Source organism: Grus americana, chromosome 2, assembly GCF_028858705.1.
Source record: "Grus americana isolate bGruAme1 chromosome 2, bGruAme1.mat, whole genome shotgun sequence".
NCBI classification, from domain to species: Eukaryota; Metazoa; Chordata; class Aves; order Gruiformes; family Gruidae; genus Grus; species Grus americana.
In genome coordinates this window covers 141,824,722-141,852,023 of record NC_072853.1, presented here as the reverse complement: position 1 = coordinate 141,852,023, position 27,302 = coordinate 141,824,722, and the positions used below count along the sequence as shown (strand labels likewise).

Below are 27,302 nucleotides of genomic sequence, written 5' to 3'. Positions count from 1 at the left end.
ATGGTATGGTATATGATACCATGTCACATGTATATGATACCACAGTATCATAGTTATATATACATGATAGTATGTTAACAATAGTAGAACCTCATCAGGCATCATGTAGAACCAGTCTGATTTGTCGATTCAGGAATACTAAATGACCCCAAAGCCCTCTCAGAAACCAGTCAGGAACAATTTAAATGAATCCGCTGAGTTTGCAGGGAATTTGCAAATGACGCACAATCCAAAGAAATCTAAACAAGCCCCATGGGATTTATGCTAAAGCTGAGACTAAGGCCAACACTTCCAAAAGCAAACAGGAGTTTCTGAAGCTCAGTTTTGAGTGTTTGATTTTGCAAGGGCTTTATTTCAATAAAGACTTGCAAACTGAGTGCCCCAATCTTGAAACTTTCCAAATTATGCATTTAAAACCACGAGCTGTTTTCCACATGCCCCAGCCTGCACAAGCAGAATATGTTGCTCTTTAAGGACTCTTACGGGCGATCAAGATATGAATCTTTTCTGCTTCAACTCCAATTAAATTGAGTAACCATTATTTCATCACTGTGTCCTCACCCGCAGTGGATGCCCTTGTTCTTCCTCAGAGCTCTTTGTCTCCTGGCCAGTTGCAGTCCAGCTGAGTCTGGCAGAAACTGGAGGTGAGGTGAATCCTTGATGGCTTTTCAGTGGTATGGGGTATACGCCATTCTTCCAGGGACGAGCCCTGGACCTGGAACGACAGAGGCTGGAGTTAGCAATTCCCACCAAAACAAACCAAACATGGCTCCAGGGACAGGTTTCAGAAGGGTACCTTTCCTGCTCTCTCAGACCAGAGGGCTGGAGAACATAGGTCTAGGACAACATGTTTTTAAACAACAGACCATGGTACTAAAGGGCATGTGTTTTCCTCCTGTGTGAAGGCAACACACTTGAGTGCAATCAGAGAGGGAAGCTGGGTTATCTACACCAGAGGTGAATGTTGGTGTGGGGACAGAGGCAGGTGTGCTGCTAGAAGGAGTCTGGCCTTCCTCTCTGGTACCTGTCCCCACGGGAGTGGTGTGAGGAAAGAAAACCTCTGCCTTTGGGCAGCCTTGCCCTTGTCTAACCATGAAAGCTGGGTATTGTTCACCTGCTCTGAAGCTCTCCTCATTCCTCCCCAAAGGGATAGGGCCTCAGCAGGAGCCTGCTGCCCTCACGACAACTGGCCAGCCTGCTTCAGGGCTGATGGCCAGGCCGTGATAGAGCTGATGGCCAGGCTGCAGTGGGGGTGATGGTGAGGCTGCAGTGGGGGTGATGGTGAGACTGTTGTACACGTGAGGCTGGCATGGGGAGGATATCTAGGTAGCTTTGAGCGTGGTGGCTAAGCCATTGTGGGGCTGGTGGCTGCTGCCGTGGGGATAGTGGCAAGAGTGCTGTGGAGGTGGTGGTGGGTGATGGCTAGGCTGTCCTGGGACTGATGGTGAAGCCGTTGTGGGGCTGATAGCCAGGCTGCCGTGCAGCTGCCGGCTAGGCTGTCGCAGCGGGGGGAGCTTGTGCCAATGTGGGGGTGACACCAGGGGTGACAGCAAGGGGACCTCGGCACAGCCGGGGGAGCCCACTTCAGGCCGGAGTTGCTCGGGGGGGGGGGGTCCAGGCCCGGCGGAGCCCCCGCGGGGCGTCGCTCCCCCCCATCCCCGGAGGCCCCGCCGCCACCACCTGCCCCGCGCCCCCCGCGGCCCCGCCCGCCCCGACCCGCCGGGTGCTGCTGGGCTGCCGGGCGGCGGCGGGGGGTGTCGCTGCTGGGGGCGCGCGGGCGGAGGAAGAGGAGGAGGAAGGCGGCAGCAGCAGCTCTCGGGAGGAGCCTGTCCACCGTGAGACAGCACATTCAGCCGCCGCCGGCGGTCCTGCTGCAGCGGCACGGCACGGCACGGCTCGGCAGGGCGCAGCGCCGCGGGCAGCAGCCGTTCAGGCAGCGGGGCGTCCCTCCGCTCCTCCGGCGGCGGGGGCTCGGTGAGGGCTGCACGGCGCCGGGAGCCCCTCCGCATCGCCCGGGCGCCGGCGGAGGTAAGTAAGGCACCCGCGGGGGCCGGTGGGGCCGGGACGTGGCCGTGCCGGGGCGGAGGGGGGGAGCGGGGGCTCCCTTGGAGGCCCGGGGTTGGCGGCGGAGGGGCCGGGCGGGGGTGCGCTCCTCGGGATGCGCATCAGCCGCGGCCGGGCACGGAGCCGCGGCGCGGCCGCCGGAGGAGCTTCCCGGGCACCCGGCCCGGGCTGGGTTAGCGGGCATCCCCCGGCCGCCCCGCAGGAACCGGTCGGCCCTCGCCGGGGGGTGGGCTTTTGCATCCCGGCGGCTCGTCTCCGGGTAAGGAGCGGGCGGGGAGGGCTGCGGTGAGCCCCGCCGGCCTCAGCGGCACCTGCTCCAGTCCTGGGGCTCCTCCCGGCACCGGCACCGGCTCTGGCTCCGGCACGGCCCCTTCGCCGTCCCGCTCCGCCGCGAGGGGCTGCAGCAGGGTCCCCGGCTTGTGTCTCAGCGCCGAGCAAGGGGCGGGGGGGGGGGAGCATAAAAAGTTTCCCGTCTTTAATTCGTTGCACAGCGTGAGCGGGTTTACTCAAGTCCACAGTGACAGCAGGCGGAGAAGTAGATCTTTTCCCATTCCTAAGGTAATCCTTAAAAGGGTGAGAGAAGGAGGGAATCAATGAGAGGCCTTTTTCACTGGTACTCCATCGAAATACACTTTCAAAAGGATGTTATTATGGTTACATTGCCCTGGGAATCCCTCGGGGTCAGCAGAGAGCATAAGGCCCCTAGATATTTCCTACACAAAGCCCCTGTTTTACTGAGTGGAACAAAGTATGTTTTTCTGTCAATATTGGCATTGACAGAAAGTACAAATTTCAGCTATAAATACGTATAAAATAAGGATTCTCAGCAGATCAAGTGATCTAACCTGCTATTATTGGGGGGATGAAATAGAAAGACCTGACATGAAGTTGGCACGGGGCTTTGGCACTTGCACCTGGTAATTTATCCTGACATACAGGGTTTTGTCAGCTCTTCACTTCTGCGTGAGGGCATTAAATTGCCTCTGAAATGGCTCTAAATATCATGAAGCACACTGTTGCAAAAACCTGTTTCAGAATGGAAATCCAAATCCCAGGACCATCTATCTCCTGATAGATGGTATTATCAGAGCTATCAAGGAATTTCATTTCTGTTACTACCAGTGTGCTTTGTTGAAGTGCCTCATTTGTTCTTGCTAAGTTAACAGGAAGAAGTTGCATGTTTTCTGATTCTTTTAAGTTCACCTTTTTGTTTTCTTTCCATTTGAGAGGACATCTCTAGTAACTGTCTCCACACTTGGTGAAGGTGGATAAAATTCCTTCTATAATTTCTGTGTAGCACTTCTCAGCAAGAATGGGTTTCCTCAATACAAACCTTGGGGCTGCACCCAGGTCTTTGCTCCTGGGAGTGCTCGCTCTGATAACCATCCTCTGCTTCATTTTGTTTTCCCAAAGCCATCCAGTTATAGTCCATGAAAATATAAAATGTGTTGCCCCTTCTGCACCTTCTTCTCTGTGCATAGACTATTTTCAGGATTGTGACTTGCTGTCCTCTTCCTTGATATGTGAACGACTTCTGAGGGCCAGGTATGTGGAGGTCCGCGAGATTGTTTAGAGTTGGATTAGCTAGATTTCTCCCAGCTCTAAACACTTCTGCCTCAAATTAGTCTACCCTAAAAAACGCATTAACTGCAGTGCTGCCTGATCCGCAGTTTAGGAGAGGAATCTTTAAAGGAGCAGCAATAAACCACACCCTACTCATGCAGTACTTATTGAGAATCTGGAAATCTGGCTACTCAAAGAATAGTCAGGCAAATACTCTTTTGTACCCTGCAGATCTTAGTTTAAGAAGCTGACCTTCCAGCTCTTTCTATAGGAGGAAGGGCAATGTGCTGCCCTCCTTTGTGACGCCTTTCAGTGGCTATTTTTTCATTATTGAAATGAATTTTTTTGCTTTCCAGTTTGTGTTTTTCCAGCTTCATGTTCCTAGTTCCTGTTATGCCTTGCCTTAGCAGCTGTCTTTAGTGCAGGTACTCTAAATGATGTGGCAAGAACTTACCTGCTTTATTTTCAAATAAATTAACAGATCACGTCTCTTGGTCTCCTTTTCTTTTGTAAGACAGGTTTAAAGAATCATTCCTTGCTGTGATCAGTTTTCCAATCTACAAGAAGAGAGAGAGGGAATACTAGATAGAGCTGGACGCAATGGGTTGTAGCAGAGGTCTCACCATTGCAGAAATCTGGACAACGATGTGAAATGGGCTGGGAGGGAGAAAGATAAGGGAGCGAAATAGAAAAAGCATAAGGGTATAGAAAGACATTGATGTTTTTCAAAGCTTCACCAACTCCTGCTAATGATTCAGGTAATCATGTGGTATCTTTCAGCTCCTCAAACTTGACTTCTTCTCACAGAGGTTTAAAATATGTTCACAGTCTCTCTCTAGGACTGCTCAGGCTTATTAACTAGTGCTACACCTCAAGTGCCCTGTTGAGCTTCTTTGGCTTGGTTTGACTAACAAAAGTAGTCATTAGGAATCTTTCAGAGTCACTTATGTCTAGTGCCAAAATGAGTGGCTACTTGGAGAGGTGGTGGTCGGATCTTAAGATCCTCCTGTCCTACCCTTGGGCTTTAATACTCAGGGAAGTTAGAGGGAGCTAACACTGAAATCCCCACTGAGGTGCAGGGGCAAATTCATATCTGCAAAGGTATGGTCTCAGGTTTTCTGCAGCTGTAGCCAGACATTATGGCCTCAGTGCAATACTCATCTGTTATTTTCATGTTTTCGTTTAAAAAAAAACCTTAAATGAAACAAACCATAATGACCGTAGACGTAGTCTGTGTGTAAAAGGGACATTTTCCGGCAGGAATACTGATGGAGTGTGCTGGCAAAGTGCCCTTACTACAGATGCATCTTGTATTAGCAAAACTGTGCTTTTGCCAGTGCAGCTTATTTTAGCTCATTTGACCAACACAAGTTATACAGGTGAATACACATTTATGTGTCCATAAGGTGGCTTGCTTTCCAGGTGAGGGATCGTATGGTCTTCCGCTCAGCTGACCTATATAAGCAAGCAGAAATGGTAATGCAAGAATGATACTGCTTAAAAAAACAGAAAATTTGGAAAATCGGGGCGGGGGGGGAAGTGTCTGGAAAGCTGTGGTGGCAGTCTGAGACGCTGGCTCAGTCTTAATCTCAGATAGACACAATATGTCCCTTTTGCTACTTGGTTATTAACCATCTAAAACCGTGCTAGCTCTTTTTAGTTAGACATGACATTGGGAGCTGTTGTTCGCTTGGCCATCTGCAAGCACTCAAAATAAGGCAGTATGCAGTATACATGAGCTTGCTCCCCCAGTACTGTTCATTTTAGGTGGCATAATCTTGCCAACTTTTCTGGGAAATGGCTACTTCCAGGCAGATGGCAGGAGCTGCAGGAGGCTATGAGGCAGACTGATGTGGGAGCCACTAGATCTCATAGAGACAAGACGCCTCTGATCATCTGTGAAGAGCTATGACGTCCCATCTCTTGAGCTTAAAACTGTACCACCACCACCCCCCCACCCCCCCCCCCCTTGTTTTTACTGTGCTTCTTCAGCACTTTTTGCTTTCCTTTTTGAGGCAAAAGGTTTCTGGTGAGTGTCCGGGAGTTCACTGCAGCATGAGAAGGCCTGGGGCAGGAATGACAGTTCTGGAAGTGTCTTGTGGGTGGCACGCCGTGATGCCACACTGGAATTTCTGCAGGGATTAGGGGCAGAGGCCTCAGTCCCATCACTGCTGACAGTAACAGGAGTTTCTCTGTGACTTCTCTGGTGGTGAATGGTGAATTTGGCTCTAGACTGATGCCAGGAGTCAGCTATATACATTGTTTGAAAGCCATGAAACATCTCCAAGCTCCGTTGAAGCCATTCAGAGTCTTTGTGTTGACTTAACAGACTTTGGATGAGGTCCTCTGTAACTGCTGCTTTGACCTGTGTGCAGATACCTGTGTTACCTGATGAATAATCACCGCTCAGATGACTCTTGTGATTTTTGTCTGTAAATCTCAGAGTAAAAGCACAGCTTTCATATTTAACACTGCTCCCATGCATGCAGGTCAGCTCGCCTGACCTGGAGACACAGGTATGTCATCCTGAGGAACAAACCTCCCTTCTGGACCAGTGCAGTTCTACCCGTGTATTCCCAGGTGCTGACTGGCTGGCCCCGCTTGGCTCTAGAATAATTAATGAGTAATTCGGCAGAAGAAGAGGGCTCATTTGCATCCACTCAGCAGAAGATAAGAAGAGAGGGAATCTTTTAAGGACATAGCTTTTTGTTTCCGGTGATATCTTCTCCTCTTTGCAGTTCTTTTCTTTCTTTCTATCATTCTCTGAGGCTTATCCTTCTTTTCTTTCTTCCTCAGTACTAGTCTAACGCCATGTTCCCTCCTCACCGGTCTTCCCTTCCCTTTTGTCTTCTCTGCCTGGGATAGAACTAGGTTTAGTTCCTCATTCTTTTCTCACTCTGTCTACAGTGTGGTACAAGTAATTCCAAATCCTGCTCCTCAGTTATTCGTCTTTCACTTCAGTCCAGCATTCAAACAGTGGGGAGTTATAATAAGGCAAAGATACAAAACTGCCTACTATGATTAAATATAAGTGAAGTATAATGGAGAATATGTTGTTTGTCTATTTATCTTCATGTCTCCAAGCCGTTTCTAATACTTGATTCTAATATTTTCAAGCTGAATTTGGCAGAAAAAGCTATCCCCCAAACTATTCTATGTTAGTATTAAAAGTTAATCACTGTAGGTCCGAGACCACATGCAGGGAAAATATGGATCTCTCTTGCTTTAAACTGTTCAGCCCTTCCGTTCTGTATCCATTATCACAGATCTTAGCTTTTAAAGTGCACAGACAGCGGTATTAAATCCATACTATTCAAGGCATGCCCTTGTTTCGTGTTTTGCACATTAGACCACCACTGTTAGGATCAGAGTGGTTACCAGGTCACTTGGTAATTGGGGCAAAGACATTTCAAATGATTGCTATTGTATATTTTCAGAAATTAAAATATTTAACAAAACAGGGTTACAGAAAAAAGCCCAAACCAAACCAAAACAACCCAGACTGCCATCTCATACGGTTCCTTGTATTTGGACCTGTCTGTCCTGGTTTAAGGACTGTTCCACTGACTGAGCATTTAAAAGATTTTCTTTGATTCTCACAGCACAAACAAAGTTGAGGGACTATCTAAACTCATGTGACTTGCTTCATAATACATGTTTGTCTTCTCTTTAAGGGAGATAAAAGAATCACCGTTTTCATTAATCACAGTATTCAAAGTCGTATGACATAATTTTTTTTCATCAGTTTGTTTTGAGCATTGCTGAACCAGAAGGTGGTTTATATCATAAGCCTGAAGGATTTCAGATCTCAATTTGCCCCTAAATGAATTCTTATTTTCTTTATCCTTTTTTAGCTCTGACTGCTCATAGAGCTGTGTTGCACACATAGCAGTTTGTTACAGATTATCGACTTCTGCTGGTCTTCATTTCCTAGGAACACAAATTACTTCTGGAAAAACCAGAGGAAAGATTGTTCATGTTATATGTATGTATGGGTGTAATCTGTGTGGTGCGTTAAACAATGAATGGCTTACAAATCTATAACCTTTTGGAATTAAACAAGAAATTTGACCTAAATCATACCCCCTAGTGTGCAGTTAGCTATTCATGTACGTAAGCTGCTGCACTTGGCAAAGCCTGTGAATGTCGTATTCCTGCCTTTCACTATCTCCACAGTAGTAATAATAATACAAAAAAATTGTGCTGATGGGATAGGAGGGTATTGTACTGGAGACAAAAAAAAACAGTGATGCCATTCTCTGTTTGTACTGAAAGAGCCCGTGGGAAAACTGTCCCATTATTTCCCACAATATTTTCTTTTTCACAGAAAGTTGATTAATAGCAGGAAAACAGAGGAGAGCCTAGTTTCTCAGCCTTTATGGGCCGCTTCAAATATATTAAAACTGTGCAAATTCAGTACTATTTTTATCTGATAATTATAAATTATAGAGCTTTTTCTCATATGTTTAAAGCATAGAACTCAAAAGGTGATGGTAAATTGTATTCTCTGAAAGGGGCTGAGATGGAAAATAAAGATGTTGCAACCTTCTTACTATTGTTCTCCACACCTTTTAGGGCAGCCCTTCCTTTATGTACATAACACTTACTGGGTTTTATTGTTTACTTATCCATGAATCAGAGGACAAGGAAATAAAAAACTATAGGCAGCCACATTTACATACAAACATATGATTTTTTTTGAACAAAATTATAATGCAATGTTAATATTAGTCAATGCTATTATTGATTTTGAAGTCTTCAAATGAAGATCATGTCTCCTCAGTGTTGATTCAGTGAACTTTCAGTTAAAGTTCTTAAAGTTTAATTACAAGTTCTTCTCAAGAAAGTTTCTGATCTCACTAAAGTCAGTGGCCTCCCGTTTTTTGTATTATTTTTCTTAAAATACTGTATATATCTGTAAAGCAATAAGACTGCTGTGCTTTCTCATATCACATAGCGTCCACTTTTGCTAAAGGGCTGACTGTATTACCTGCTTACTCCTGGGTTTTCCTTGGTTCTCTCTTGGGATACTGCAATAATTTGTAGACTTTCTAAACTCTGTTCTCCTCTTAATTTTCAAGACTTTCTATTGGAACCAATAAGCCGACACATTTGACAGTTTAATGTGTTTGGAAACCAGACATGGACCATTTCTGATTGCCTTGTGGACCACAAGTGGTCCAATATTTTGAGAACCACTAGTAAAAGTTGATTTCTTTTCCAAAAATATCTATAGCATTGGGTTCCTCCTTTGAAGAGAATTGGTGGCATCTGACTGGTGTCCTGGTCTCAAATTCTGGAGCCGAGGTCCTGGCGCAGTGAGTCATGCACTGAGGCTTATTTCTGGAGGAGTCCTACAGTGCACTCCAGAGATGTGATTGCCCCCTCATTTAGGCTGGGGACTTGTTTGCTTCTGCTCTCAGTCAGCCCATTTGCCAAGTTTCTTCTCTGTGGAAGCCAGAGCGCTTGACAGGTACGTGTGTGTGTGTGTGGGAGAGAAGATTTCATGTGCAGCCAGCCTTGCCTTGGTAGGAGACTGTGCTTAAGGAACAGAATGTGCCCACATCTTGAACTTGGAACATGTACCTGAATTCCCCAAACTTGAAGTTCTTATGGTGCCTGGGAAGCTCAGGTAAATCCAGGCTGACAAAATGGTGTAGAAATAGAAACCCAAATTGCAGTCCCCAAAAATCTCTGCTTGGCTGTCACCTAGTTCTCAAAGCACATGCAGTCTTTAAAACCTCCTTTTTTCACCTTAGAGTTCTTCTGGACATGTTCTTACCCCCAGAGTCAACAGCCTGGGTGTCCGCTGTCTGTCTCTGCTAGGCTGCTTCACCTAGCTTGCATTTCTGGAGCCCGTCTGTCAGACTGTGTGCTCCCTGCCAAGTTGCAGGTGGTAGCATGTGCTCCCTTTTTTAGTGCACCCTAGTTTTAACAGGACTCACCTAAGGTAAAGGACCCTCAGGTAATTTTTGCCTTTGCTTAAAGAGATATTTGCCTTCATCTATGCTTTAATCAGCAAGATATGTGTCTTCTGCAGTAGGCACCCTCCCGGTCTTTCCCACTGAAGCTGCTTCACATTAAGTCTGAAGTATTAAAGATTCTATGGGTGCGACATACAATATGGGGAAAAGAGAAAGGACTCTTCAGCACCTTACTTCAAGCACTCAGCAAGGAAGAGGAGTCTTGGGCTCCAGATACTAAATACAACATTGTTTTCTAAAATAAACAGACAGTGTGTATAATATAAACTAACCCTGAAACAGAGACTAGAACCCAGGGGCCTCAGTTAGGGACTAGTGTTCGCTCTCTTGCATCTGCTTCTTCTGGTCCAATGAATCTTTGCTGAAAAGAATTTAATAGAAAATAGCTTCAATGGTTAAGAATGCAATCTCCATTCCTCTAGTTTTTCTCACCCATTAGCCAACAGTCACCCTAGGGAGGTGGGTTTCAGTCTCTCAAGACCAAAAAAACCTCTAAACCCACTCAAAACCAAAACAAAACACAAGCAAACAAACAAAAAACCAAAAAAACCCGATGTCTCTCCCATTTGGGTGGAATACTTGAACCACAGAGAAGGTAAACAGAAAACATAGACTGCTTGCTTCTCGGTCCTCTCTCGTATTCAAATACTTTGCAGTTCTTTATATGTTCTTTAAAGTACACTGTTAGACATGTGCATTTATCATCTTGCCTTTTTATCTTGGAATATCTTTTTCCGCTTTTGTTGATCAACAGGGATGATTGCTAAGGCTAGCTCCGATCATTCATGTTGCTTTGTTACTACAAAGGGAATGGTAGTGTTGTTTCTTCCCCTTTCCTTCCTTAAAACTGAACTCATATGAGATATTCTGCATATTTCTTACAGCCAGGGCTCTTCCCTACTTTCTAAATCTTTAGGTGTATTGACTTCAGAGATGAAATCAATGTGTAATATTTTTAGCCTAATTATGTCCTTACAAACATCAGCCATAAAACAAAGCATATTTTTGTGTTAAGAAAGAAACGATATGTGGGTAAGTCTTCCAGCAAAATGTGTATGTCAGCAGCATAGCTTGTTCTTTGATGTCTGTCTGGCAGTTGTCATAACTGGGTTAAGAAGCAGACGCTTGAGCATGCATTTTTCATGTTTAGGTAAATGGCTTTAAGTATCAGTTTGCTGGCCATATACCACTGGGTTATCTCAAGAGCAGGGTGAAAAAGTTGGACAGGTCAGTCTTACCCCCACTAAGGAGTGGACATACGTGTTTTAATGTCTGAAATGTTTTCAGGATGGAGAAAATGAGTCTTTGTTCCACTTCAGGAGAAACTAGCAGACGTCTTGAAGTGAAATTCTATGTTAGGTCTTGGTAGGTCGTTAAATATACTCCTGGGAGGCACTTTGGTATTGTCATGATGAACCAGGTATTTTATATAGGTTTTGAAGAAGTGGTGATACCAATGATAGCAGCAGATATCATTGAAATCTGAGCATTATATGAGTACATACAAAAGAAACTGAAATCAGAAACATGACATACAGGGCTCTTCTTTTTTCCTCCTGGATAAGTGACCTGCAGCTTGAGGATTAGATTCTGTCATCTTTCTCACATTATCCATCTCTAAAATCTTATCAGTTTATAGCTTGCATTTGATTCTCTTTGAATGTCAGAAAACTTTTTTAAACCTAACTTGCTAGGTCCTGCAGTTTCTCTCTGAAGCAAGCTGGGAAATTCACAGAAGATAAAATAGCACGACTAGCAAGACCAGTTAGTGTGTGGGGAATGCAGAGTCACAAAGATTCAGAACTGTGGTAAGTCCATCCCCAGCCAGATGCAGAGCCACATGTGGAGCCCTGTATTTTACTGCAGTAAAAGATAACAGAAACAGAAGCTGATAGAGAGGGAACTGACCCAGAATACCCAGAGATCTTTTATTCTACTAGATCAAAATGTTGTCAGACATGCAGTTGATTGTTTTGTTAAAAACATCCACTCTTCATAAGTAGGGCACGATTGCTGAGTCGGGTCCTGAGGAGATACAAATTGGTATTGGCTGCATCATTGAGGATCATCTCCCAGCACCACATCTGAGAACGCTGTGCAGTTCTAACCGTGCTCATTAATGCTTATTGAGGGGAAATCAAAGACACTTTAAAAGGTCTATTTTACAATCTAGTTTGAGGTGATACATACAGTCAGTTCTGTGGAACTCAATATAAAGGGAGGATATTTGGTGGGAGATGTGCAGCAGCTTTGCTGGAGTGAGCTGTTAGTATGTAGTATTTAAATTCATCCTAACCCTAGGTGGAATGTCGTGTGTTTCTTACTTATCTCCAGTGACTTGTTGCCAGCAGCTTGTTCACTTCAACCATGGCTCTTCCATGGAACTGTCCTTCTTGGAATTGAAAAGATCATGGTAAATTTAAGAGGCTAATGGGGCATGAGAGAAGGGGATGATGGGCAGGTGATGCTTCATTGCCACTACACCTGGTGCCAGAAGAATGGGCAATAGTAGAGCTTTGCTTATATGCAGCTTTTTAGGGACCCTATAATTCTGCTGTAACTGCGTTCATTTTGTAGAAGGGCCATTATGGAAGAACAAGGGTGAAAAGATTGAATGGTAATAGATTGTAAGGGATGTATAACTGAGCAGTTGTGGGTACATACCTTACACCTTGTCAGCCTCAAAATAAATAGGCTAGAGATGCATGGACCTGTTGCATGGCAACCAGGAGGAAGCACAGAAACAAATCTCTGGATGTTGGGTTTCGTAAACCCTTACAGAACAAAGTACAAGACCTTTTCCCGTCTGCTAGAAATGTTCAGAAGCTGAAGGATAAAAATGGTACGTTCCCTGAAATCTAACACTTAACAACCATTTTTATTCATAGATAAATACACAGATGCAGTGTAAAAAGCCTGTTTTGCCTCAAGGTTATCTAGAAAAAAATACTTAATCTCTCCAATTTTACTTAGTATTTCCCTGAATTAATCACAGAGGAGATTCCTTAAAATACTGCAAATGCTAAGTTTTTGCAGCTGCAAATATTTGCCCATTGTTGTGATCTTGTAAACACTGATATGCCTATTTAGCAAAAGTATTTATGTTATTCAACTGAAGTCAAGTACAAATTCTGATGCATGGTGAAAAGAGGTACTCACATGTTTGCTTAAAAATTGTTCTCAGGAGGATGTTTCTAGCTCCTCTTGCCCATTTGAAGTGTGTTTTGAACATTATTTTCAAATGAATACCATGGATTAGAATGCATTTATGCTAGGGTAACAGCTCCCTCTGGTTTCTTGCAGACCAAAGATGTTTATTATCTGCTTTGTACAATTTCATACTTTGCATGCACACTTTAGACTTGTAAAGTCATAGGTGGATCCCATGGGAATTTCTTCTGTTGTAAAAATGTATTATATTCCTAACTGTAGGAAATGTGTTAGTCTGTACAAAATAAAGACAAATATGGTACATAATAGAAATAAGTCATTTTTTCCAGTAAAAACCTCCACATGTAATTGTTTAAATAGTATTAGTACTCCCACTCCATAAACCCATTCTTTAAAACCAAAAATCACTGAGTAATGTATTTTATTGTGCAACTGCCTTTGCACAGTATCTTCCTCAAGACATTTTGTAGTTTTGGACTCAAGAGTAACTGGCTCTTTATGAAGGCATATGAATAATACATGTACAGCATCTACAAGTACTAGATGCTGCCTATTTATTTTAGAAAAGTATATTAATGAACCAATTATTTATAATTAATTATATAGGATGACTAATGCCATATGTAACAGTATTTAATGAACCCCTTTGGTAATTGCAATGGAGATAATAATGAAAAGGAAGTCATAGGAAGTCACAAAACAGGAAAGACTGATGAAGTGGTGAATATAGTTCTACTCTAGTGCAGCTTAGTGAGTGAACAGCATGTAAAAATCCCCCAAACACCAAAAAGCAATAAAATCTGTAGGCTTTTTTATCTCCTACCAGATTTGGAAACTTAGATTTCTTTTTAGATGAGCTTGGTAATAGCATACAGACAAGATGCTATTCCAGGAGATATAAAGAACAGGCTTTAAGAGGAAGGAGACATTATATCTTACTTCCTTTTTCTGCTTATAAAAAGCGTGCACTGTCATTATTTTCTTTGGGTTTATGTTATTCATTATACATTGGGCACTTTGTGCTTCTTTTTTCTTGTATTTAGTCCAAGCTACATACATGTGTTGCCACTCTACCTCTGTAACTGTAGTTTTATTACTCTGGCAAGTATCAATTTATTAGGTCTGCAGTTGTAGTAAACCTTTTTAGGTGCCTATGGCTGTTTCTGCTAAGTGCTCCTATAAATGGTTTGAAAAAACATCTGCTCAAATATTGTGATACTCATCATTGATAAAGACCTTGTAGCTTATTATAAAACTGCAATGTCTACTGGCTTGTACCTATAAAAGTACTTGCATAGTCCAGCTGGGTCTAAAACACTCTTGTTCACATCTTCCATGCTTATGTGCTTACTGATGTCACTAATGAAATGGTCATGAGATGTTACTACCTGTGTGATAAGCTTAGTGGAGTAGTTCTGTCTGTGTTCTGTACAGCAGAGAAGTTTGTGCAAACACCGTTATTATTTTAAGATGAATGCAAATGGTCTTTCAAAGATCTTTCATACACTGCAAAGGTAAAAGGAACTGTTGGAGGTGTGTTAAGGGCAGGAATCTTCTCACCCAGTCTGAGACATTTATGATGGAGATTTGTAGAACTTAACTGATCACCCAGGGCCCTTTATCATCATTGGAGAGGAATGTGTGGCTTTGGGGCATGCTTAATCTTAACCGGTTTTAGACATCTGCTTTAGGAAAAGTGGAATCACGTCCTAGGACACCCAGACTCTTTTGACTTTACCTGCATTGGTGGTAAGGACACCTCTGCATCTAGACTGTGGGCATCCAGATTTAGTGAGATAAGTGCAGTAGATGGTGAAGTCCCAGAACGCAGTCCTCAGAAGCGTTGGCGCTGCATTTGCACGTGCCCGGGTGGCTGCCATCCTGACGGGTGGTCTGGTGACCCTTTGATGTGCAAGTGGAATTGGCTGTATTTCCAAGCCTAAGAGGGGAATCTGAGGCATATTTAAGGCATACGGAGAGAACTGACATCTTGACATACAACAGTCCGTTTCATTAAAAAAGAAGCAGACTCCTTCCTCCAGTGGCTCAGAGAGGAGAATTCCCTCAGAGCATGGGGAGTGGAGGTGAGTGCTCTCTGTGCAAGGCGGTTCACATCCGTGTCCCCTGCTACATCTCAAGAACCTGTCTTAGCACTTGGGTGTAAGCTGTTCTGGAGTGGCAGGACTCTCTCCTTTTAAAAGTGTGTCACTTGAGAGTAAACTGGGCCAAACAAAATAAAATTTGATCTAAGATTACGCACCTCCCTCCAAGAGGGGAGCCTTAGGCTGCTGCCCTGCTATGAGAACTATTTCTACATTTAATGCAGTGTTCTGTGTGTTGGCTCCTACGTGTTCCTTCTCCCAGATAGGTTATTTAATTACTTCACTACAAAATGTGCTCCTTACTGTTTCCCTCTGACCAATGCCTTCTCCCAGGCTGGAGAAGATTAGGTCGTACATAAGCCTTGGGCTGTCATTCTGCACCACAGAGAATGTTAAAAGTAAATCTTTTTTACTGTTTGCCTTTATCTCTCTTGGTGTGGCATGCCTTTTGGCACTCAGAATGGCAATTATTAGAAATTTGTTTCCAGTAATGAGTACAGAATGTTAAGTCTATGGTTAATGCCAAGTAGAATGATAAGTACGCTTGCCTCATTGCTCACTGCTGATTTGCTGACATCTGAGAAAGCTGGTTACGTACCCTTGGTGTTCAATTTGTGCTGAAATTGTAAATAGCCAGTTTGAAGGTTGGTAAGCTGTTCGGGGGGCTAAGGCATGACTATAATGTATGCAGGATGAAAGTAACAAGATTAATTTCTTTCTATAACTCAGCTCTGGCAACATTCTTTGAAGGAAATTTAATACATCATCTTTGTTGTATGTAAGATCTGTTTTGTTAAAAATAGGGCAACGTTATAATAGGATTTGATCACCCTGACTGGAGCATTGTAAAGAAGGGGCCAGGCACTAAACCGGTGATGCTCAAATCAGGGAAAAAGCTAAGTTAGCTTCCCTGGCATTAAGGGAACGAATTTTTAGGAAGCCATTCATTGATATCTGACAAACAGCTTGAAAGGGATGCCGGACCCTCAGGGTTTCTGTCATGAGCCTTAAAATGCATTTGCATATTTTTTGCATAGAAACAGGAGCTCGCTGTCTGTTGCCAAACTGCAGAACTAAAAGGATGCAAAACCTCTATCTAGTCCGAAGGGCTCTGAGGGGAAACTTCATAATCAAAATTTAAATGTGTGCAACAGATTAGGAAAATGACTTCAAATAGGATTTCAGCCATATCTGAAAGAGACCCACAAATCCCGGGCAGATTAGTAGGCAAAATACTACCTGCACTTCCATTAAAAAGCTTATTTTCTTCTCTGGGCGTTTTCTCATGTAAAAAACAGCTCGCTGACGTCAACTGATCACACGGATTAATGTTGTTTAAGGTGCTGCTGCTTAGTTTTCTTGATATCAAATGCAGTTTTTCTGACAGTTTTGATTTCTCTTTCTCAAATTGAAAACAATATCATCATGAATAGGACCAGAGTGATGGAGGAATAAATAAATTATGGTCCTCCGCATACAGCCAGTGGTCCAGTTTGTTAGCAGTTTAATGTCCTTCCTAGCTATGCCATTTACTGTGAGTTGTTGTGGGTTGAACCGGGAGTCCCTTTGCCCTGAAAGGACTGCAGGGTACCCTGCCAGGATGGGCAGCTCTGCTGAAGTAAGTGCAGAATCTGTGCTGGTGTGAGCTGGACAGGTGTAACTCCTGCTGGTGGGCTTCAGCTGGGAGTTTGACTGGGAAACGTTAGCATCCCTGCTGTGGTCCACACACGGATACAGGTGTGCTGGCCCCTCTGGCATCCCTCATGCTGCTCTTATGGCTGCCATTTTCATTGAAGGGTTTCCTCTTATGATTCCACATTTTATTCTTTTCTTTCATTAAAGGAAAGTGCTTGCAAAGACAACAAAGCATTTGGGGATGAGGTTGCATTTAATGTGCAGGTGATATTTTGTTGGCAATATCCTCCATATCGTGGGCTAACTATGCTTTTATCGTTTTAAGGAGGAAGCTGATGACTGCAGAGGAATTTATGATGGGTGAAAGTGCCGTATATTTTTTAGCATACAGATTTACTCTCCATCCGTCCATCCACCCAGGCAGTAATATGGGTGGAGTTCTCATTACTATTAACGGCGAGTTGCCATTTAAATTTCCCATGCATCAAGCAAACAATAGACTTCCTTTGCATATACATGGCACTGCCATTGATCTTATTGATTCTGGGTTGCAGTGGTGGATGTGGTCAGTGATGTGTGAATTAATAGGAAAGGCATAGTTAACTCTTTTCATGAATGTCTATATTAGTCAGGACTGTCTTTGAAGTAAAGTGCTAATAAGAAAATCAGTATTGCTACAGTTAGATGACAGCCCATAATGCTGATGATGTTAGAAAATAAATAAATAATCTGTGACTTAAGTTACAGATTTGTGCAACACTGGTGGGGTTTAAAAACTGTAGAAAAAGATTGGTGCCCTGTGTTCTTTTAGAGATCTGGCTCTGTTTCTATGTGGTGATATTTCTTTACCCTTCACTTTCAAGGCTCATGTAACGACAGCACAGAGAGAGATTCGAAACACAAAGAGTGTGCGTGGCTTCATATCACTGTCCTACAGGCAACTGTGTTTAAGACTAAATGGCAGGAGGGTCTTTTAGTAGCTAGGAAGAAATGCTTTTGCCACGTTTACTTGGTTGGAGTCGAATCAGGAACATTAGGCACGTCTCCTGCCTCGCGGAGAGATGAGCTGAGCACGAGACTGTCAGCGGAGCAACGTGCCGCTTCGTCAAAGAGAAGCTCAGGTTTGCTGGGTTGCCTGGTTTTGTGCCTTGTCTGCAGCTTTTTGGGGGAATGGCCCAGCTTTCCCTGGAAAGGGTGGAGGAGATTCCTGCGCAGGATCGCCCCTAGCTCGGCGAGGGAGCTCCCCGGAGCAGGGAGTATGTGAAGGATACTGAGACGGAGCTGGTGGTCTGCGTGGGGCTGTACCAGCGGAACGGGAAGGGGTCCTGGGTGGCCCCTGTTCGTGCAGAAGCAAAAGCTATCGTGTTTCCAGGTTTTGCCAGTAAAATCGTTACTTGTCTCAGAGGTATGGGGCTGCTTGGGGCAGATCTAGTTCTCGTGCTTAAAACTGAAATCTGTTTATGGATCTGGGTCCTATAGTCTGGCAAAGGTGCTGAAATAAAAATTGCAAAACAAATATCCTGCTTTCTACAATGTCAGTGTAGTCCAAGGGCCAGAGTTTATATAGAAATACATTTGTAGCAATTTTAGAAGCACTATTTTTTTATGTAATTATCTTTTTTTCAGTAAATAGGAAAAACAATCCTATTTTCACCTTGCTTTCCGTAATTTTGTTTCCAACAGAGTCAAAATGTCAGACAAAAGCGATTTAAAAGCAGAACTTGAGCGCAAAAAGCAGCGTTTGGCTCAGATAAGAGAAGAAAAGAAACGGAAGGAGGAAGAAAGGAAGAAGAAAGAGGTAAATATGCAAAATGCCTTTTAGATAGCTCATGCTTGCAGAAGGGGCTTGCTGAGGTTTTGACATCTCAGTACTGTATACCCCAAGGTATCTGTCATGTGGAATGAGATCCTCAAACCCACATCAGTCTAAAATTAAAATCAAAATGCTTATTTCTAATCAAGAAAGTTGGGTTGAGGGAATCGCTTTTAAAACCGATGCACTGTCAGATGACAACAGTTTAGACAACGTGATGTGTATGTGTGTGTAGAAAGAAAAAATTGCTTTGCCACAATGCTTTTTCCTGGGCTCTCCTTCAATGGAAAGGGAGTGGAGAGTGGGGAAAGACAGAAAGAGGGCTTACATTTTTTTTCAAGCCATTACAACCTAAATATGTATTTTTGTACTCTGAAGACTAGTTTGATTACTAGCTAAGGTAACAGATTTACAATTATTATTCTCCAGTAAAGTAAAACATAATTGCAATTGCATTTTCATCTTCTGGCATGGGTGCATCTTTCAGTTCTGTTAAAGTTTGATTGACATATTAGTTTATTTGTCCTTGACAATATGCATTAGGTTTTTCATTAAGGGATTTGTACTTCTTTTTATTCAGTCACTTAGTGGAATAGAGGTGAGAATTGACAGGGAGTGGATATTAATTTTCATGCAAAGTCAGAGAAGCATTAAGTGATTATGTTTCCTTTCCTTCAAATGTCAACACTTACCATAGTTTAAAGCACCTGTTATCCTTTACTAATAACTGGTTTCCTATTAAACTGACACTTTAATATTGTACATGAATTTCATGGAATTACTGTGGAAATGTGATGTGATCCAAGAAATCGGCATTCCAGTTTTGGCTGTCTTTTTAATCTTTTTTCATTTGAACCATTTTTGTGCAATTAGCAGCACACCCCCCGGTGAGGCTCCTGGAGTCACTAGGGGAGTCCTCTGTAAGCAGGACTTTAAATGTTAACATTTTCAGTGTTCATTACTAGCCTGTTAATGAATTAGAGGGAAGGGAGCCAAGCTAGTGGCTCGAGGAAGCTATTAAGGCCTTTCCTTTGTCCCCTCGTGGAAATCTTGTGGTGGTTGGAACTTTCCATTGGCCCCGATAGCCAGATCCACCTCCGGACACCCAGCTCTACAGATTACGCCATGGTGCCAAACAGTGGCACCATCAACGGGGTGCACTGGTATGCCTGACGGCCTCCAGGAGCGAAGTCTAACGTTCACTTAGGTGCTTAGCTGTGTACGCTGGTGCAGAAGAGTTGTCTACAACCCTACGTACAGTGAGATACTTCAGGCTAGTTCATGGGAAGAGCTGAGCACAGGAATATGCCTGAACTTTGTTGTTGTCTGTAAAAGCAACGTTCTTCTGCATCCTGGCCATGTCCAAACTGGAGAGCATGGGGATACTTCTGAACTTCAAGGTTTTCTGTTGTGCCTGCACCATCATCAACACCAGGCTGAGGCACTGTGCGAGACCCCTGTGCCCCATGCTCTGGTTTCAGCAGAAAGGAAAACCTCTCTGTGTAGAGGTTAGATAGGATCAGTCGATTTAGAAGCCACCTTAGGATCCGAAGGATAGAGGCAGATGCTGCCATACATTCTCTATAAGAACTATGCTGAGATTGCTGTATTTAAGACATGATGAAATGATAGACATGACCACTTGCATTTTGTTTTACTTGCATTATTGGTTACTGGACTAGTCTACAAAGTGGGACATGGGTTCAGTTCCCTCATCTACTTGGGAGAAGGGTTGCAAGCCTGTTTCTTTCAAGGGAGTGCTCTAACCTCTAGGCTGGGGTACTGGTGTTTTCCTTCCGCCTTACTGAATTGGGGAACGATGAGCCAAGTATAAGGGATTCTGACTAATGCAGATGTTGCTCCTCCTCTTTCTAGGTCCCAGTAGACCGGAAGAGAAGGAGGCTAATGTAGATATCAGGAAGCTCCAAGTAGATGTAGATATCTAAGCAAAGAGGGAGGGGTGTTGTGGAACATTAGTTTTGGCTGTTGGTGCCTGGGGCTGCCAAAATCCCGGTTTAGACACGTTAGTCCTTTCCTTTGCTCCTGTTAGATGTTGACGTTTATGAGAAAGTATTTTTATTGCCAACAAGTGCTGGGGACCAATATAGGGCCTTAAGCTACACCACTGAAGTCCAATGGAATTTTATTTCTTGGTCCTTGAGTAAGTAGGAAGGGGCCATTTTTATTCAGGGTAATGATATCTGTTATTCTATGGTTGGCTTTTATATTAGCTGAATAAGCTACATCTGATGAGTGAGAGGCAGAAGATGTCTGTCAGTGTACTGTAAAAATCCTTGCAAATATACTTGCAAAGATCAGTTTTCCCATGCATTCAGGGAAAAATATTGTTATTGATATATAGAGTATAAATTATCTAAGTTATAAATTATCTAAATGTATCTAAGTGAATTTCAAAGCGTATCTAAGCAGCGGTGCATATAAATATTTTCCACACACTTAGTTGCTAGAGCTGATTATACGTGCACGAAACTTTTCTGTTTTGCTTTGTTTTTTACTCAGGCCGATCTACAGCAAAAGAAGGAGCCAGCTCAGGAAGATTCTGACCTAGACCGCAAAAGAAGAGAGACGGAAGCTTTGTTACAGAGCATTGGTATATCCCCAGAACCACCTCTAGGTATTTAAGAGAAGCACAGTGTAAAGCATTCAGCTCTGCCACAATGAATGCATTCTTTCTATTAAAGCATGCTTGGCTTTTTTGATTTTTGGCTGTATTAGTGAAGTGAACTCTTCTGTTTGAATGCCTGCCATACCATTCACATATACCAGCTCATGGCATTTTGAGTACTTGTCATTGCCAAAAACATCTGTTTCATTTCTTCAAGAAATTTTTGTGAACGTAATGCAGGTTGGTTTTGCATACCAGCAGTGATTTCTTTTCTGATGGACTGCGCCAGTCTCACATCTATCTGATGACCCACAAAATAATATTGTAAATGCTATACTTCATTAGCCCCAAGTTTTGTTTCAAAAATTCAGATTAAGCATTTGCTGAGGAAGGAGGAGCATAGTCGTATGGGAACTCCCATTTATTTTCTTTTAAAATCAAGCAAAACTAGAGAGGGGAAATAAAAAGACAAATCACATCTAGCAAAAAGCTTATCATCATTATTGTAGACTTTAGATCTGGTTTCATGTGCGTGACCTACTTTTTGGTTTTGATGTTTCTATTCTAGAATCTGAAGTCCTCAGTTTAAAAATAAATGTGGCAAAGTTTATAGTATCTGAATTTTGGTTACCTTGATTAAGTTCTGTCTCACTTATTGGGTGGCCCTAAAGTGAGAAATTTCCTTCCTTCCTTCCTTCCTTCCTTCCTGTGCTTTCTTCTCCCTTGAATCCAGAACTGTCACTGTTTTAGCTGCACTACTGGCCGCTCTGAAGGTGCCAAGCCTTGTCATTAAATTCATTGGGGCTGAATCTAGGATTTTACCCCTAGATGTTCTTGCCTGTAATATTTAGGAAAAACTCCAAATTTGACAAAATACTGAAGCCTTGATTTAGGAAAGCACCTTAACAGATGCTTGGCTGCATATCCAAGTAGATTGTGACATTCTGAATTAGGATTTCAATTCACAATGTGCATCGACCAACATTTATTGAGAAAAGTTACTATTTTTATGATATAGTGGCTGAAGCTTTTAAATACCACTTCTCAGAAGAACTGTCTGACAAGTAATGGTTAGGTTATTTTTATGTATCATAAAATATGTTTTGTAAATTACACTGTGATATTATAAAATCTGATACATTTTTAATTTTCTAGCATTTTAAATACTAATTTTTATCTAAAAATCAGGATGTATTTCCTTATCGTATTATTCAATAAGCACATATATTCATGTTGCAAATTAAAAATTCTTATCTTAGTTAATTATTTTCTGTTTGGTACTATCAAAAGAACATGAAAATTCACATATAAGATGGTTCGTTTTAATTAAAGAATAGTGTTTTGCCCTCTTTCATTCCCTGTATATACATTCACAATTAATATACAACGGAGGCTTTAATTCTGCCTTCAGATCCACATATGATACCCAGATCTCACTGTGAACATGGAATACATAAACGGCCGTGACATACCTGTAACCTGCCAAAGGGCTGTCATGAAAATGAATTCACTTTTCACGCTGCAGTCATTTCTGTGACAGTCTCTAGTGAGAATCTGCATGAAATGTTTGACCACATGGAAAATCCAAATCTCTTGATGGGTCTGTCATTATACATTATAAAGCATAACAAAATAGTTTAAAGTTTTACTCCGTTAAATCTATAACAGGAAATGCACATGATTTAAACCAAATGGGAAACTTCGCTCTTGCATTAAAACCCCTTTTTGTGTTTTATTCAATGTGGCTGCTTTGAAGAACAGTTGCATTAAATCTTGACTGGAGCCATCTCTGCATTTTAAATATTTTTGAGAAGCCATTTTAAAAGAAATCAGGATAGTTTTACTTTTTTATTTATTATTTCCTTGCTGAAGAGCTTTAACTCGGGCTGACCTTGAGCTATGAACTTCCTTTCCTGTTTCAGGAAACAAAACTGCCTTTGCATGAAATATGCGTCAAAAGCCCTGGCAAGCCAAAGAGAAAATCATTTCTAGAACTTGGACAAATAGCATCTAAACCAAGGCAAAATTTCCTTGAGTGTTGAAATCATATCCCACCCAAAATGGAAACTTTATATGACCTAAATTACTTGACAAACATGATCGCTGAGCAATCTAATGTGTATTCTCACCATCTTTGGGAAATGATTTTAGCTTAGCTGGATTTCCTTATTTAGCTTTTATTTTTGATGTCATATCCACACTGCAGCCTTAGACCATATCTAATGGACACTGGCTTTTGATTTAAATTCAAAATTTGAAAAGTATGCTTGTTCTATTGCCTACTTGACTTTACCAGAAGAGTTCACTTAGTTTTTCGACAAGATGAGCCCCTGATATTTCCTCATACTTTTAAAATCTTCTGCAAGTCAACTTTAAGCTATACTCAAGAAAACAAGTGCTGTTTTATTTCCACAGATATCTCCTCCATTGATTAGCTGTAGATTCCCATTGGGCTTTCAGTCCTGTCTAAATTCATGTCAGTCTTAACACTTCCAAAAGACTTAAAATTCACTTGACTCTCTTCCTTTTCTTTTTCTTTCCTTCCTTATTTGCTTTCACCATTTCAAACTCTCCTACTCATTCATCCACTATCATTTTGGTCCATTGGTTTTGATTTGTCTGACACTGCTCTTCATCAGTGCAGTCGCTGCATGTGTTAACATGGGATACCTGTTATTTTCATTATTTAGTCCCAACCCCTATGTCTCCCTCTTCGAAATCAGTGAGCACACCCAGTGACGCAGGCAGCCAGGACTCGGGAGATCTGGGACCCATAGGAAGGTAAGACACAAGAGTCGGTAGCGTTGAATAAATGTGGGTTTTTCACTTTGCTCTTACGTTCCTATTTTTACCTTTGCTTCTGTAAATGAGAACATGCTGTATCTAATGTGTACTTTTGTTTCTGCATTTTCCACTCTGTGTTGCCCTCCAGTGAGACTGGTCTCAGATGGGAGGTAAATAAATGCATGCAGCAAGCGGATCTTAAGCCATGAGCCCCACACCTCATGTTGGAAGCAAGAACAGAATTTACGCTTCTAAAATAGCCCACAGAAAGCTGTGAATTCTGTGTGGATATATACTAAAAACAGAGGGAAGTGCCCAGTGGTAGAACGTGTTACTCATGTGAGTTACCCTTGCTGACGTAACCAGTGCTCTTCGAAGTCCTCCCAGGTGTAACCCAGGCTGCCTCGGGTTCTTGCGTGGCTGCTCATCGCAGTGTGTGCCGCTGACAGGAACAGCTTGTAGAGAAACAGGCTGAAATACCCTGGGACCCACTGGCAATTCTGCCTTGGAAACTGTGGATGTCAGAGTTTTATGCAGAGTGGGAGGGAAGCAGCTCTCTTCTTGTTGGACAGGGGTGGTGGGGTGTGTGTAAGGGATGGGCAGAAGACCAACCTTCTTATCTTTGTTCACACGGCTGAAATAGGAAATGAAGTGGCAATCCCAAAATAATTCCTGCTCTGGAGTAGAAAAGAAAGGAGGATGCTGCTGGCAAAGGAGCATATGTTCAAGGAAGAAGAGGTCCAAGCAACTATACTGTATATTTTGAGAAATGTGAAACATGAGTCCTACTAGCTCTTTCTTTATCAAACTAATTCAACATAAAGCTAAGCTGTCAGCTCATCCAAATCTGCGAGCCAAGACACTGTTAATGACTTGAGAACACAGTGATTGCTCTCTGCAGTTAACAGTTGTCAGGAGTAGACACCATACCTCTACAGGCATCAACACTAATGTCACAGAGCTTCAGATTTCACCAGATCACCAGATTTCATACCATGACAGCCTTCTGCTTAGAAAAATCACACTTCTGTAAGATGAAATTATATTGTGTGCCTGTTCAGCCAGATGCAGACACCATCCGTTGTGATGTGGAGGTTGCACAGCTGCTGCTGAAATCTGCTCAGCCCTTCTCCCAGGTCTGCCCTCCAGAAGAAATGGAGGTTGTTAAGTAGGAAAGCCCTAGCCTGTAAGACATGGTGGTTCAAAACACAGAAAATAGTATAATGCTACATTCATCAATAAATGCAGTAGACTTCAGCAAATCAAAGTACTTTGAGCAGAATAAAAATTGTTTTTAAGCAAAGCATAGCTGGCTGTTCAGGATAAAGTTGTTTCCCACAGTCCTACATACAGCTGTGACAATGTTGGCTGGAGACATCTAAATTCCTGGTTTTCTTCTGAACCTTAATGGTGTAAATTTTGTGCTGTTAAGATAGTGAAATGCCCGTGGAAGAATTTATTTTACTCTGACCCATGCTAGCACTTCAGATCCCTGTCAGCAACAAGCAATGAAAGCACATGACCACGTGTCCTTCCAGAGGAGAATGGAGTTTGTCCTCTTCTTCACAGCTCATGACATACTGCGTTGTGGACGTTCATTTTGGATCCATTTTCTGGCTTCTTATGGCCATAATAGGAATTGGGTGGGAATCCCCAGACCTTGCTTGCCATCCTCTGGTATTGAAAGGGCTGCGTTTTGTGCCAGGAAGGCCGCTTGCAGGTGTTTGCCTGGAGCGATTGATTTGTGGTAATGGCAATTCGATGATGTCTGGTCCAGGACCCAGGGAATCTCTGTAACCTGTGGATAGTACTGGGTGGCAATAAGTTTGTCACTGGGTGCAGGTAGACGTGCTCAATATGTGGTTGTGTGAACGAGTGCACTCAAGCACGCGTGTGTGATGGAGCAGTCAAACCTGGAGAGCAGAATGTTGGTAGGCCTGTCATTACAGCAGGTAAAAAGCATGAAATCGCCTCCACTGTTTTCTCTTTGAGAGATGCCCAGCCCATATTTCTGACTTATTTTGACTACTGCGTACATGAATACCTATCTGTATAAGCAAGGTTACTCTGCTTCATTTTAATGCATCCTTCCCTCTCGCTCTCTATAATGGAGGGCTCTTTTGCTGGATCCCCTCTCATGCCATCATGCTTGTAACATCTTCCCCTTCTCCCCATTCTGCTGCAAACTTGCTGTACAACAGTAGACTGAGCACAGGCATTAGAGGAGAGCAGATTAGTTCCAAAGCTGCTAATGCCCCAGTCACAGCTCGTCTGTTGGTGCTGCTGCTAACACTGCTGCAGAAATGCCGAGCTCGCACAGGCTGGCAGAAATCCTGCGTGCAGTCTGATTAGTCATTGCTGAAGTGCTCTCCAGAGGAAGGTGTGGATATGGAAAAAAAGAAGCCATGAAGTCATAGATATTGCTTCACTAGACGAGAGAGGCCCTGTTGAAAGCATTGAAGAAAGCAAGAGATCTTCATACGTTCCCATTTGAGGCAGCGGTTTCTGGTGCAGAACTAGGTTGGGTTCATACTTCTGTGAGTTGTTGGCACTTCTGGTAGTTGTCAGACTTAATCTATGGGTCCCAATATCACCAAGTATATCTGAGGTATGTTTTGATGGGCAAGCACCTGTGACTTCTTACAGAACGGTACACCTAGTTTAGCCAGAAATCCAAGTTTCTGACATCCACTTTTCAGGAAGGACAATTGGTAAATTGGAGAGTTTGGACACTGTTAAGTATTTGTTATCCTGGAACCACAGACCTCATTCAATCTTACTTCACAAGATGAAAACCAACTGGTAACTTGCTTACCAAGTATAATAGTTACTTGGGGAGCAAAAGGGCTCCAGCAGGCAATGGGTAAGAGCAGCACATTGTTTGGCATTGAAGCTGGACAAATATAAAACCAGAAAAGCTTTGTAAAATTTTAATGATGAGACAAATTAATCACTACTAAATTTACGTGAAGACTCTATTGAATCTTCCATCACTGGCCATTGCTCATTCAGGATAATGTGCCTGCCCAACAGGCAGATAATTGGTCAAACAAAAATTCATTCAGAAAAGTCATACAGCTTTTTTTCTTGCACAGGAAGAAAAGCTGCGTGGTCACAATGGTCCCTTCTGCCATACGATCTGTAGACTAGTAGTGCTGCTACCCCGCAGGACCATTGTCCATTATCTCCAGCACAATAGCTAGAGCAATGTTGTCTTTTCTCCAATGCCATTAAGCTTATTAGGAGAAGGTGTGGGGCGGACTGTGTAATAGCACTAAATTATGGACCCATTTCTGTCCTGTGCAGCCCAGGTTTCTATGGGGGTTTTTGCTGCTTGATCTTTAGTACCACGTTGCTATTTGTCACTGTCTTTTCACTAGGGATAACACTACGTTTCAGGAGCGTTCCAGCTTCCCCCTGAGCCATGACAGGAACTGTAAGAATGAGCAGATGTTAGATGAATAATGGTGCTAGAAACTACTGACGGTTTTCTTTGAAAGCTTTCAATTGGACAGGAGAGCCAACTTTTTTTTTTGCTGATCTTGGGGATTAATTCTGGG

General features: G+C 42.8%; 1 protein-coding gene across 3 annotated transcripts in view; it reads left to right on the top strand.

The window, feature by feature from the left end:
- The first annotated feature begins 1,701 nt into the window (after positions 1-1,701).
- Positions 1,702-27,302, top strand: part of DYNC1I1 (dynein cytoplasmic 1 intermediate chain 1) — a 194,014-nt gene continuing 168,413 nt past the window's right edge. Inside the window, exons 1-4 of one of the 3 annotated variants that reach the window (XM_054815545.1) lie at positions 1,702-2,028; positions 18,203-18,317; positions 20,853-20,967; positions 23,649-23,739. In XM_054815545.1, the coding sequence (XP_054671520.1) occupies positions 18,210-18,317; positions 20,853-20,967; positions 23,649-23,739 (314 nt within the window). In that variant the 5' untranslated portion in view covers positions 1,702-2,028; positions 18,203-18,209. Of the gene's footprint in view, positions 2,029-18,202; positions 18,318-20,852; positions 20,968-23,597; positions 23,740-27,302 lie in introns of all 3 variants that reach the window. The other 2 variants (XM_054815546.1, XM_054815544.1) reach the window with 2 other exon arrangements.